The sequence below is a fragment of the Oncorhynchus tshawytscha genome, linkage group LG03, assembly GCF_018296145.1.
Source record: "Oncorhynchus tshawytscha isolate Ot180627B linkage group LG03, Otsh_v2.0, whole genome shotgun sequence".
In the NCBI taxonomy this organism is placed as follows: domain Eukaryota; kingdom Metazoa; phylum Chordata; class Actinopteri; order Salmoniformes; family Salmonidae; genus Oncorhynchus; species Oncorhynchus tshawytscha.
The window spans coordinates 21648683-21662975 of record NC_056431.1 but is presented as its reverse complement, the minus strand read 5'-3'; the positions used below and the strand labels follow the sequence as shown (position 1 = coordinate 21662975).

General features: G+C 41.5%; 1 protein-coding gene across 1 annotated transcript; it reads right to left on the bottom strand.

Moving 5' to 3' along the window:
- Positions 1-3: 3 nt before the first annotated feature.
- Positions 4-13415, bottom strand: LOC112231063 (26S proteasome regulatory subunit 6B-like). The gene is made up of 10 exons (XM_042312222.1): positions 13313-13415; positions 12460-12558; positions 10713-10899; positions 7211-7357; positions 4449-4652; positions 4104-4271; positions 1358-1434; positions 1022-1190; positions 597-652; positions 4-401 (listed from the first exon to the last, which is right to left on the bottom strand). The coding sequence occupies exons 1-10, from the start codon at positions 13394-13396 to the stop codon at positions 288-290; spliced, it is 1305 nt and encodes a 434-aa protein (XP_042168156.1). The 5' UTR covers positions 13397-13415; the 3' UTR covers positions 4-287.
- Between the last annotated feature and the right edge of the window lie 878 nt (positions 13416-14293).

The window sequence follows — 14293 nt, the reverse complement described above, 5'->3', positions numbered from 1 at the left end:
GCATACTTTTCTTACATTTTTATGGAAAACTTCTTTAATATTTTTTAGAGTACTGTTTAATCAGTGAGTACATTACAGGTACAAACTCTCGGCCATTATACTAGCTACAGTCAAGTAAAACATACTTAAGAACCTGCAGAGCACATAAAGACAGTCCATTCACTATGTGTGTGTGTTAGTCAGTCTGTGAAACCAAATGAACACGGTAGTAGACAAACACACATAAATCACACAAAATTGTGTGAATGCCTTTAAATTTATTTTTTAGAGAGGGGGGGGGTTACTTTCTACTTGTAGAACTCATGCTCCTGCTCATCCTTCTTGATAACTGTCTTGTAGGCCTTCTCAAAGTCCTTGGCCAGGACAATGTACCTATTTTCACGGACTGCCAGCATGCCAGCCTGAGTGGGAGGAATCAAAGAATTATAACATTTAAAAGAGTGTTTCCAGTTCTCACACCGACAACAGGTGATATTTAGTTCTCTTTGGAACAAGAGTTAGCAAACGCAATAACTTGTGACTCTTTGACATAGTCTTTTGGAGTAGTTTGACCCCCCATGGAAGACTTCCTTCCAACAGCACGGGGTCCCACTCACCTCCTGGCAGATAGAGTTGATGTCTGCTCCGGAGATCTTGTCTGGTCTGGCCACATCTACACACTGGTTCAGGACAACCGCAAACACATATGACACTGAACAATGTAGAGAGTTCTTTCGGTTACTTAGCAACCAAAGAAAGGTATGGGGAAGTGCATTAGACTTTACAAAGGCGGGATTCAGTAAGAGTACTAAAGTCATGGTTCATTTGACATTTAATGAGACTATTGTTCCAGATCAGAGGGGTAATCAAGGAGGTAAATATTTAATGAAAACTTACAAGCACACTCAATGAACTGGACACAGAATTTGTTCTGAGCAGGAAAAGATTGCACGATGCTGCTAGTACAATACACACCTGCACCCATTAACACACACACACACGTTATGAGAGACTGCTTGTAAGTTGGGCATAATAAGGATACAGTCCTCCAGGTCCACCTCCTCAGAGAGGTTCATCTTGCTGGTGATGGTGGAGAAGACCAGGCGTTTCTGTCGGCGGTCAGGTAGGGGGAACTCAATCTTTCTGTCCAGACGTCCTGGACGCAGGAGGGCGGGGTCCAGGGTGTCGGCCCTGTTGGTGGCCATGATCACCTGACAAGAAAACAAAAAGGTGGGTCAGACATATTTAAAAAAAAAAACATTCTCAATGTGACACACAAAGTTACAGGTTAGCTGCATTAATGGGACTACAACATACAATAAGCCGTGGAGACAATATGTCAGAGGCAAAGCCCATAGCGCTCTCACACTTTGCTCACCTTGACGTTGACGGTCTGGTCAAAGCCGTCCATTTGGTTGAGAAGCTCCAGCAGAATCCTCTGCACCTCCCTGTCAGCTGTTTGGGAAGGAGAGAATACAATGAGGGATTACCTATGTCAGGGTTCAACCACACCAATAACTGCTTGGTCTTATTTTCAGTCCTAATAATCAATCCCATTCAAAATTATAAAGTCCACAACCAAGTTTGTCTCTATTGTGGATGTGTGTGAATCTGTTCACCTGGATGCTTTAAACAATGACATTTACTGAAATCTTTACAGGTAGTTCTGTTTTGTGGGCAACTTCCGATTCCCAACTCTAACCGGATGTTAACTGCAACTACCCTGTCCTTAACTTTATCCAACTCTATGGTGGTGGCAGTCAAAACAAATCACTTGGCCACAAAAAATGTGAATGTTATTTATTTCCCCAATGCTCTAGGGTCTGTTGTCTCCATCTGGGCCAAGGAGAAACCATAGCCTAGCCAACACTCACAGCAACTAGGGGGCCTTTACAGAAACATGTTCCACCTGCTTAGTTGAGGGTGATTTGAACATTGTAGTTTTTCAATCAAACAATGTAAACAGCTAAAATGTGAGATCCAGGGTTCGTACAGACAGTAGCAAGTCAAATTCAAGGACTTTCAAGTACTTTTTCCAAGCACTAATATTTATTGTTAAGGACCATCAATTTGTAATAGTTCATATATATCACCACAAACTAAAAAAAAACTACTTGGCTACCTTACAAGCTCTACTCAAAAACATTGTTTCACTCCGTACTGATGATTTTGTAATATGAGTAGTGATGAGCAGAGTGTTGGGAGATGTCTACTGGTGAACACACAATTCCTATTCGCATTTTCATTTAACTTTATTATTATAATTTTAGTTTTTTTACCCCTTTTTTCCCCCTTTCCAAATGGGTAGTAATTACAGTCTTGTCTCATCGCTGAAACTCCCGTACGGACTCGGGAGAGGCGAAGGTCGAGAGCCATGCGTCCTCCGAAACACAACCGAACTTGCTTCTTGACACAACGCACATCCAACCCGGAAGCCAGCCGCACCAATGTGTCGGAAGAAACACCGTACACCTGGCGACCTGGTCAGCGTGCACCCGTGACGGGCCGGGCGCAGTGCTCTGTTGCAGCCGGCCGCGACTGGGAGGTCCATGGGGCGACGCACAATTGGCCCAGCGTCATCCGGGTTAGGAAGGGATAGCCTTGTCTCATTGCGCACTAGCGACTCCTGTGGCAAGCTCCTGTAGCCTAACCACATTGCGGATGGCCAATTGTGCGTCGCCCCATGGACCTCCCAGTCGCGGCCGGCTGCAACAGAGCCTGGGCTTGAACCCAGAGTCTCCGGTAGCACTGCGATGCAGTGCCTTAAACCACTGCTCCACCCGGAAGGCCCATAATGAATGTTTTTAATTGAGCCATTCTACTAGTTAATAGCTACGAAAAAGCGTCCTGCTTCTGACTGGCAGCTTTAGTGTCGCAGGGCGGGTGGGCTGTGTCAGAAAAACGGCACGTAAACGGCCATTAGAACGGCAGGAGCACGGATGCCACTTGATAAAGCGGAATATCGCGTGCCCCCTGTGAATGAGGTGATTGGCAAAAAAAGCTCTGGAGGCTGTAGCAGAGAGTCACACAACGTAGAACTGGCACCAGCGCAAGATGCAGCGTTGTGACTTTCCCCCTTCATGTGGCTCTTCAGGGTCAATTTACCCGTGCTCGCAATGTCAAAGTCTGACGCATTTTTTGCGCCTTACATGGCGTCGGTTGGTTGGGTCCAGTGATGTAGTGGTATAAAAAGGTGAACAAAAATATAAAACGCAATATAAAGTGTTGGTCCCATGTTCCATTAGCTGAAATAAAAGATCCCAGAAATGTTCCATATGCACAAAAGGCAGGATTTGAATCAACATTTACCCTGCATTGTAACCATCGAAGTGATGGCTGTAGTTCAGTACCTGCCTGGATAATTGGCAGTGTGTATGGAATGAGGAAGCTCCCCTGGCAACCAAGCGTGAAACACATGAGGAAATAAAACTCTGTAGTCTGCCTGGAAATTATTTTGTCAAGACACAAAAATATTTTTCATAAACACATTTGATCATCATCTGTTCTCCTCTCCTATCAATATATATATTTTTTAACCCCCCTTTTCTCCCAAATTTTGATCCCCAACGGGCTCGGGAGACGAAGGTCGAGTCATGCGTCCTCCGAAACATAACCCGCTAAACTGCGCTTCTTAACACCTGCCCGCTTAACCCAGCTGCACCAATGTGTCAGACGATATACCTTTCAACTGACTCCCGGGGTCAGCCTGCAGTAACCCAGCCGGCCACAAGGAGTCACTAGAGCACGATGAGACAAGTAAAGCCCCCCGTCAAGCCCTCCCCTAAACCCAGACAACGCTGGGACAATTGTGCGCAGCCCTATTGGGACTCCCGATCATGGGCGGTTGTGCGCTACTCAGGTGGCCCTCTCCTCTCATTTTCATTTAAGTGCCAACTTGAGAAAACGTCAGATTTTCAAGGTATTCCAGTACTTGAATGTCAGTACTTTAAGCACCTTGAGAACCCTGAAGAACACAGGTAGAAACATTTGATAACAGAAATGCCAATCTGTAAATCTGCTCTATTTTGCTTGTCTTATTGGATTTGGTTGCTATGTGCAATGCTAGTGATTAGCCAATGACCAGTCCATTCCATAGCCTATTCTGTGCAGCTGATTCTAAATACCTCCAGTCTGTGCATCAAAACGCTTGGTAGCGATGGCATCGATCTCATCAATGAAGATGATGGCGGGGGCGTTTTCCTTGGCCAGCCGGAAGACGTCACGCACCATGCGGGGGCCCTCACCCAGGTACTTCTGCACAAACTCAGAGCCTACCACACGGATGAACGCCGCTGAGAGAGAAAGCGACAGAGAAAGAGACCAAGATATCAAATCAAATGCATTGGTCAATAACCAAATACTGATATGGTAACATGACAATTATTTGCAACAAAAAAATGACAACATAGCCTAATCATGTTAGCACCAGTGCATCCTATAGATAATGGTGAACATGGTGAATGGCCTACCTGTAGTGTGGTGAGCCACAGCCTTGGCCAGCATGGTCTTCCCACAGCCAGGAGGCCCATACATCAGAACCCCCCTGGGCGGGTCAATGCCAATCTGTTTGTAGAGTTCAAAGTGTGTGAGTGGAAGCTCCACTGCTTCCCTCACTTCCTGCTTCTGGATATCCATCCCTCCGATGTCAGCATACATCACATCCGGCTTTTGGTCTGCAAGGAGAGATACAGGAAAATAACGCATATAACATAAGAGGAGAGGAGCTGCACTACAAGTGATAAGGTATCAATGAGTGGAATATGCATGCAATGTATGTAAGCACGCATGAATGCATGATTTTTCCACTCACAACTGTGCAATATATATGGGTCAAAGACGTGTAAATTTGGTGTCCGAAAGCCATTAATTTAACATAAAAATATATTGATCAATATAATATTAAATATCTCTTACCCTTCTTTTCATCCAGAAATATTTGTGTTGCAAACTATTACAATAAGGGAGTTATTGAGCTCTAAGGTGTCCTTCAGTGTAACTATCCAGGTTAAAATTTGAATGATGCGTTTTTAAAATGTAGAAATTCATCCTAAAAAAATATAAATGAACACCCATGGCATAACTGTGTTAGTGTTTGCAACAATATATAGAATAATGGGCGACAATACTGTATCTAAAAAATATTTAAACCGAGAATAACTTTTGTCCGGACATTTGCACTTCAATGTCATAAAGTAGAACAAAGGCAAAAAGCCATTTTAAAACGTATAACATGGTAATTGTGTGACATCACAAAGAAGACGCTCTATCAATGTGATGAGGTGAGTAAATCGCTTAATTATTTTATGATTTCACCTTTTCACCCTCTAGTAACCTTTGTAACAAAAACGCATGCCCTTCAGTACAACACAGAAAACTTACTTTTAATGTTATTTTATAAAAAGCTATATTAAATATAAAAAGTAAGGATAATCTTTATAGGTCAAGGTCATTAATTTATATAGGTTGCCAAAGAACTGCCTGTTAAATATGTTTGTATGAAATCTGTCCTTCAGTATCACACATTTGTCCTTCAGCACAACAAAAGTTATGTTACATCACTCGTTAGGCTGAATGACAGTAGCTTTGTTATCCCATGTTTTCACTAGTTTATTATGCAATTCATATTTACTTGTATGAATACTGAATATAATTTTAAACAATTGTATGGCATTAAGGTATTTCAAGGCATTTCAAGGCATAGATGCCGTTATCTAATAAGGAGAGGGCTGCACGGCACAGACAAAAGATTTGCGCAGAACCAGAAAGACTAGCCAGAAAAAAAGCAAGGTATTGTTTCCATGCTATCGTCAGCAACAGAATAGGATATAAAGCTGAGTGGATAACACTTAACATTAAGTTGCACTATTACACTGTAGTTAATGTTTAATTGCACTGTTAATAAGGTATAACTGATGGATTATATTAGTTAATATAATATTACACACAATTATGGATAAAAAATGAATTATATTAGTTAATAGCTGCTTCACATTTGGGGGACTTTATGAAAAATCGAGACTGTACACGTTTGAATAAAGTAGTTTGATGGCCATTTTATGTAGCTATGTTTGTAGTCATCTTGAAATTGCATTTATGTACCTGCATTGAAGAGAAATGTACCATTTATAGTGTAACAATGTATAATGAAAACATTAACTATGTAATAATCATGTAATAACGCAAATTAACGCAATGTAAAGTTTTGCCACAGGCTCAAATTATTGTAAAGTGATTATTAACATAAGCAATGAAATAATAACAAAACATGTTTGAGAGAGAAAGGGAGGGGGAGTTGATTAAACTTTGATTAAGTGTCATCATTGTATAGCCTACTATTAATAGACTACTAATAACTTTTAATGGATGTGAATCTTATTCTGTGCCAGTGTCATAACTATTACATTTTCCAGCTATCAGAGAAGGATGTCAATCCTGATCCACCGATCCATACAATGACAAAATCTGATGCTCAAAAAAAAGAGGGGAAAAATGGAGATTAAATTTTAAGCAAAACTGTTTTTTGCACAATGTTTATGGAATGTTTTCTAATTAATGCTTTGTTTGAAATATTCAATGCTGATTTAATCCTAAATTAAACCAATTAAACTGTACCTCATGTGCCAATTAAACTATGCTGCATAGTAAAGCCCATGTTCTTTATCTGTGTGGTGCATGGGTCATTTCTCTCTCTCTAGTATGGAAGCGATCTAAGTTCAGCTAGCCTGCACATTTTAAACATCTTATCCTGTCTTTTTATGCAGTTTTATAACTTAAATTATTGCTCAAGGAATCACATTTAATCAATATTTGTGGGCCGTAGCGATGTGTTCAGGGTAACAAAATATTGTCATACAGTCTAACACCAGTATTTTATATTAAAATACAATAATTTTGTTTTGTTGACTCAGTTATAGTTATATTTCTGCCAGTCGAAGCAGAAATGTTGTGATTATGAAAAAAATATTATTTTTTTTTAAACACTTAGTGTTATTCTAAAAGACATTTTACTAGGGTACAGTCATATGAATCACAATAAAAAATAAATGATTAGCTTTATTCTTGAATATAACTTCTATAAGGGCATAGGTGACACGCCAATGAACATACAAAAGCCTTTTAGGGAATTGTAATTGATGTTTATTTTTTTGCTACTTTGAAAACCTTGTACGTCTTTGACCCATATTACAAAAGGGATAGGCATACCAGGGGGTAGAATAGTGTGTATGTGTACCTGATGTGAGCATCATGATGCTGCTGTCAGCCTCTGGGGGGAGCACGTCCACCAGGGCATTGCTGTGCTTGTGCAGGGCCACCGACGCATTGGGCTTCAGCAGCTCTCTGTCGATGGTGCTTAGGATACGCACATAGTAGTTTGAGCCTGAGTCAAGGAGAAAAGGGGGTGGACAGAAACAGTGAAAAGGGGGTGGACAGAGACCGAGGAGGGGGTGGACAGAGACCGACAAGGGGGTGGACAGAGACCGACAAGGGGGGTGGACAGAGACCGAGAAGGGGTGGACAGAGACCGACAAGGGGGTGGACAGAGACCGACAAGGGGGTGGACAGAGACCGACAAGGGGGTGGACAGAGACCGACAAGGGGGTGGACAGAGACCGACAAGGGGGTGGACAGAGACCGACAAGGGGGTGGACAGAGACCGACAAGGGGGTGGACAGAGACCGACAAGGGGGTGGACAGAGACCGAGAAGGGGGTGGACAGAGACCGACAAGGGGGTGGACAGAGACCGACAAGGGGGTGGACAGAGACCGACAAGGGGGTGGACAGAGACCGACAGGGGGTGGACAGAGACCGACAAGGGGGTGGACAGAGACCGACAAGGGGGTGGACAGAGACCGACAAGGGGGTGGACAGAGACCGACAAGGGGGTGGACAGAGACCGAGAAGGGGGTGGACAGAGACCGACAAGGGGGTGGACAGAGACCGACAAGGGGGTGGACAGAGACCGACAAGGGGGTGGACAGAGACCGACAAGGGGGTGGACAGAGACCGACAAGGGGGTGGACAGAGACCGAGAAGGGGGTGGACAGAGACCGAGAAGGGGGTGGACAGAGACCGAGAAGGGGGTGGACAGAGACCGAGAAGGGGGTGGACAACGAGAGAAAGAGGGTGGCACAGGGAAAGACAGAGGGGGAAATGTCATTAGTGAATATTAGAGGCAAAAGTTCAGCATCACAGTAAGAAGAGGCATTGGTGTTACTGTGTAAAATATAGGTGCTTATGGGTGTGTGGCTATTAGAGAATGACCGATATGGATTTTTTTAGGGGTCAAAGTTGTCCGATATTTTAGGCAGATATACAATATAACATTTCCCAAAGACAGCCATGTATGCAATAACGCATCAATATTAAAACCGAACAATACATTTGACTTATTTATTACCAAACAAAATAACAATGGTCACTTTATTTGAATGTTAAATATCTTGATAAACTGGGTAAATGAAGATGTCATAGGCATACTCACAATACAGGTGAATCCATATTCAATAGGAGTGTGTGCATGCATTGAGTTATTGAGCTTGTTTTGGCTGATCAATGGAGTCTATGGCGCTACAGATGACAATCTGTTAGTCCTTCATTTTGGACTAACAGTATATTAGCCAACTGATCAACATTTGCACAGGAGCATCACTCTAGTATGTCACACCTGTATGGAATGACATCATATAGGCACTGCTGTTCGTTTGAGAATATAAAATATCTATTTAACACAAATGAGTCCAAAGTAACGTTATGATTTGTGAACAAGGATGTTTACGAAACTAGTATTTTATGTCATTTTCTGGTACCGGGAGAAAATATTCTTTCTCAACAACTCAGCTGCAAGGACAAAATTTGAAACATCTCAATTGGCTATTCCAGCTATCTGTCAAGAAATGGGTGGGTTAGAACTTGATTCTACTTCTACATTTGGATAGAGCAAGGCTGCAACTTCGCTCCCTTTCACATCTCTCCATCGCTCATATCACTTGCCGTTTACTGCTACTACGATAAATACAATGAACAAAATATAAAACGCAACATGTAAAGTGTTGGTTCCATGTTTCATGAGATGAAATAAAAGATCCCAGAAATGTTCCATATGCACAAAGTTATTTCTCTCAAATGTATGCACAAATTTGTTTATATCCCTGTTAGTGAGCATTTATCTTTTGCCAAGATAAATCCATCTACCTGACAGGTGTGGCATAACAAGAAGCTGATTTAACAGCATGATCATTACACAGGTTCACCTTGTGCTGGGGACAATAAAAGGCCACTAAAATGTGCAGTTTTGTCACAACACAATGTCACAGATGTCTCAAGTTGAGGGAGCTGGGCAATTGGCATGCTGACTGCAGGAATGTCCACAAGAGCTGTTTTCCAGATAATTTTATGTTAATTTCTCAACCACAAGCCACATTGAATGTCATTTTTGAGAATTTGGCAGTATGTCCAACCGGCGTCACAACCGCAAACCCCGTGTAACCACGCCAGCCTAGGACCTCCTTTGCCTGCGGGATTGTCTGAGACCAGCTGTGACGTAGAAGTCCGTCACTGGCCGCGGGCAGCATTTGGTTCTTTAACGCACACACATATTCATCACTCCTCCCTGCGCCATTATACCATAAGTTAACAATGTGGGTCGACACACAATTTAACTTCTGTCTTGGTGCATGCATTTCACACTTGTCAATGTTCATATTTGAGAGATACAATAATTATTATACTTATCAATGTTGTGGATGAGCGCATTGTTTGTTTGTTCTGTTCCTCTCTCTCCATCTCTGTAGCTTCTGGGTATGCTGGAAAAGGACCCGAGCTAAGGGAATTGGGTTGGCTTTATAGTGCCTGTCCCAAATGGCTCATTAATGCATATGGGCATATTGAAAGATATTGTCAGTAATGATGTAATGTTGTAAATGTTATGTTGTGATATTGTTTAAAACCGTGTTGCAATGTATATCCTTTAGTATGTTTAGTTCATGGAAAATGTAGGTTTGTTTTGTTAATTGATTAATTAATTAGGGTTAATTGTTCTGAGGGGAGGGGCTAGCCCTACAAAAGGAGCCTCTCTCCAGTCTCTAAGGGGGATTTTTTGGATTGAGCTGTGGATGGGGCAGCATTGTTGTTAAGCTGTCCCATAAGGTAGACGTTGATGGCAGTACTGTTGTTTTCTGTTCCGGAATCACTTGTAAATAAACACCTTTGCACAGAAGAACTTTTGCGGTTCCGCCATCTTTTTATTTTTATAGAGGTTAGGTTATCCAGTTTAGCCATCTGGCCTACTCTACGTGACACCAGCCTACCGGATAGCTGATGAAACTGTGGGCTTACACAACCAAAGAATTTCTGAACAAACTGTCAACTAACCGTATAAGGGAAGCACATCTGCAATTTTGTTCACTGTGTCAATTCATCAGTTTCTCAATACTGCACCTTTCTGTTGGAGAATGAGCTAGCTTGCTGCTGCTGCTGATTTTCCCAGCTAGACATTCATCGGCATTGTGCAGTGCTCGTGGCTCAGGTTGTGAGTGGCGGCTGGCATAGCAGCAGAATTGCTAGGCAGAGGGACAATCAGCAAAGCCGATAGAGAAGGGCCGATAGACTAGAAAAGGGCCAATAATCGGACCGATATCGACTCGGATTCAAGTCTCCAGTCTCTGGATCCAACAACCAGAGGCTTACCTACACAATCTATGTGAGGACAGACAAAAGTGTAAAAATACTGTACCTGTGGTGGAGCCCACGATGGCTGTGTTTTGGTCCACAGCCTCCAGGAACTGGCCGATGACCAGGGGGATACTCTGTATCCTCTTCACCTCCTCCTGGGCGTGGAGGAACTCCTTCTTCAGGTTCTTCTGTTCATCTTTGATGTATTCCTCCTGCACCTCCAGAAACTCCAGCTCCTGCTGCAGCTTCTACAATAGTAAAGGGGAGATTGGAAATGGTGTCATGGAGAATTAATGTTTATTGATTAATCATAGTGATCATATTACTCTAGTGCTAGCCTCCCTACAATGGCTTACTGTTATGGCTAGAGCTGATTTCAAGGTTTTACTGCTAACCTACAAAGCATAACATGGGCTTGCTCCTACCCATCTTCCAGATTTGGCCAATTTTTTTTTCTTCTTTAAACTCTGTCAAATCATTGCTAGACAACAGTTTAAGTCTGGCCATATATTTAAGTCAAAACTAACTTTGCCACTAAGGAACATTCACCGTCTTCTCGGTAAGCAACTCCAGTGTAGATTTGGCCTTGTGTTTTAGGTTATTGTCCTGCTGAAAGTTGAATTCATCTCCCAGTGTCTGGTGGAAAATATATTGAACCAGGTTTTCCTCTAGGATTTTGCCTGTGCTTAGCTTCATTACATTTATTTTTTTGTCCTGAAACATCCCCAGTCCTTCACTATTACATAAATACCCATAACATGATACAGCCACCACTATACTTGAAAATACAGACTGGTACTGTGCTGTATTTACCCCAAACACAACACTTTGTATTCAGGAAAAAGTTGATTGATTGATTTGCCACATTTTTTGCAGTATTACTTCAGTGCCTTGTTGTAAACAGGATGGCGCTTTGGAATATTTTTTATTCTGTACAGGCTCTCGTTTTCACTCTGTCAATTAGGCTAATATTGCTGAGTAATAACACCATTGTTGATCCATCCTCAGTTCTCCTATCACAGCCATTAAACTCTGGAACTGTTTTAATGTTACCATTGGCCTCATGGTGAAATCCCTGAGCTGTTTCCTTCCGACAACTGAGTTAGGAAGGATGCCTGTAACTTCGTAGTCGCTCTGTGTATTGATGCACCATCAAAAGTGTAATTAATAACTTCACCATGCTCCAAGGGGTATTCAATGTCCGCTTTTAAAAAAAAGTCAGATTTCAATGTTTGTTTTTAAAAATAAATTTAAAAATCTGCCAATATGAGCCCTTCTGTGCAAGTCATTGTAAATTCTCCCTGGTCTTTGTGGTTGAATCTGTGTTTGAAATTCACTGCTCAACTGAGGGACCTTACAGATAATTTGTGTGTGGCGTACAGAGATGAGGTAGTCATTCAGAATTCATGTTAAACACTATTATTGCACAGAGAGTGAGTCCATGCAACTTATTAAGCACATTTTTACTTCAGAGCCTATTTAGGCTTGCCATACAAAGGGGTTGAATACTTGACTCAATACATTTCGGCATTTCATTTTTAATTAATTTGTTTAAAAAAATAGAAAAATATCATTCCACTTTGACATTCTGAGGTATTGGGTGTAGGCCAGAGGCCAAAAAAAATCAATTAAAATTCAGGGTGTAACAACAAATTGTGGAAATAGTCCAGGGGCGTGAATACTTTCTCTAGGCACCGTAATAGTTCACATCTTTACAGTGATTGAAGAAATCACAGAAAGGGCCTGTTGAAAGAAATTAGATCTCAACAGTCAAGCATAGACACACAGAAGCTGTTCACAGTACAGACCTTGTATCTGCTGTAAAGGTCTTCAAGATCTTCTGGTTCTGGGGCCAGGAAAGAAAGCCCCGTCTGGGGTCGTGAGTTCAGCATGGCAGGCACTTCGTCCTGTGTAGACACAAGACAACACAAACATTTACACAAATTCTACGTTGAGAGCATACCCCCAAATCTGTGAAAACTCTATAGCTAATGTTACTAACGTTAGCTAACTGTTTGTTGTGTTGCTAGCTAGCTAGTTAATTTACTTGCCTAATGCTGGGTGAGTGATGACCGACAGAAAATGTGAGAGACGCGGATTGGAAGACATTTCAATCCACGATTGTTTCAGTGCTGTTCCGTAACGGATAAGTACGTTACTGCGGTAGGTGTCTTGGCTAATAATTAATAAGTCATTCAACATTAGGCTCAATCATATGCAATTTAATTTATCGCGCTAGCTACTTAGCTAGCTCGCTAACGTTACATTCGGTTGTTTTCTGACTTGTTAACTAACTTCGCTATCTAACCTTACCTGTCGGCCGTTTACTTATTTTGTTTACGTTGTAGCTTGAAGCGTACCAATACTACCACCACAACATAAATAGCTACGTAGCCACACCAAAATACAAACGTTTAGCTAACTAGCTAAAGTTGCCTAGCTTGCCAGTTGCGATAGCATGTTAGCTTACATGACAGAGCATTTACAGTGCCGTGAATGAATTGGCACGTTTAGTTGGATGACGTACGATTTAAATGTATTCAAATAAGACTTTAGACTAAAGATAGTACGTTTTAAGTTGTCTATACTTTTTAAAGCTTTGTATACTCAAAAACAACGGTGAAACGGCGTGAAAATGTACACGGTCAAAATGAATCATACCTGAATTTTTTCAACAGTTACTCCAATGTCCTCCATGTTGAATTCCTTATCATGTGACGTTCTACGTAAGGATCCAAGCGACATTTTTGTGATTCATGGGTAATGAAGTTTCTGTGGACAAGTGTTATCAACAAACGTAAATTAATTGAGAGATTGCTCCACAAATAAAATGTTGCGTTCTTCTGAGTAATTTGTTTTCTAAACCTTGCCTCCATCTGATATAGTAAGCAAGCACCCTCAGATCACTATGAATAAGATGAATATTGATGATAGATATGATGGATAGCAGGTGAATGACTGCTCATGCTCTCTTTAGCAGAACAATAGCTTTATGTACAGAACAGTTTGGCAAAAGATGTTGACAGTGACGTGCAATAGGCTAGGTGAGGTGAGATTTGTGGATTTCCTGCCAGTTAGTTTGTGGCTATAATATGCTACTACTCTACTGCTGCATCTTTCACACCTAGTCTGTTGCATCTTTCCTCTGTTGCATAGTTGTTGTTTTTTTGTCTTGTATTTCAAGTCTGTCCACAGATGAAAAAAAACATGCTTTATACCAAATCTATCACGATAACGTTCAGTTGTTTTCGAGGGATCACTGTCCCCCATAGGCTAAGCTTCCCCTAAAGTAAATTGAATTAAAATTGCCAAAATTATATAGCCTAATTAGCCTACTCCTGTCTATACAGAAACAAATAAAATAATTCAAAATAGGCTACTACACCAGAAAGCATGATTTGGCCACAGAGGATCATTTGCGTCTTTGAAATAAATAAGCTGTGGATTGTTTTTTAATCGCATCGCCGACAGTCGGAAAGGCCCTCAATTAGTATTTGAGTTATCAAAATGTATTGAGCAAACAGTATACTCTAAACAGCGATACTCAACTCTTACCCTACAAGGTATGAATCCTGCTTGTTTTCTGTTATACCTGATAATTAATTGCACACATCTGGTGTCCCAGGTCTAAATCAGTCCCTG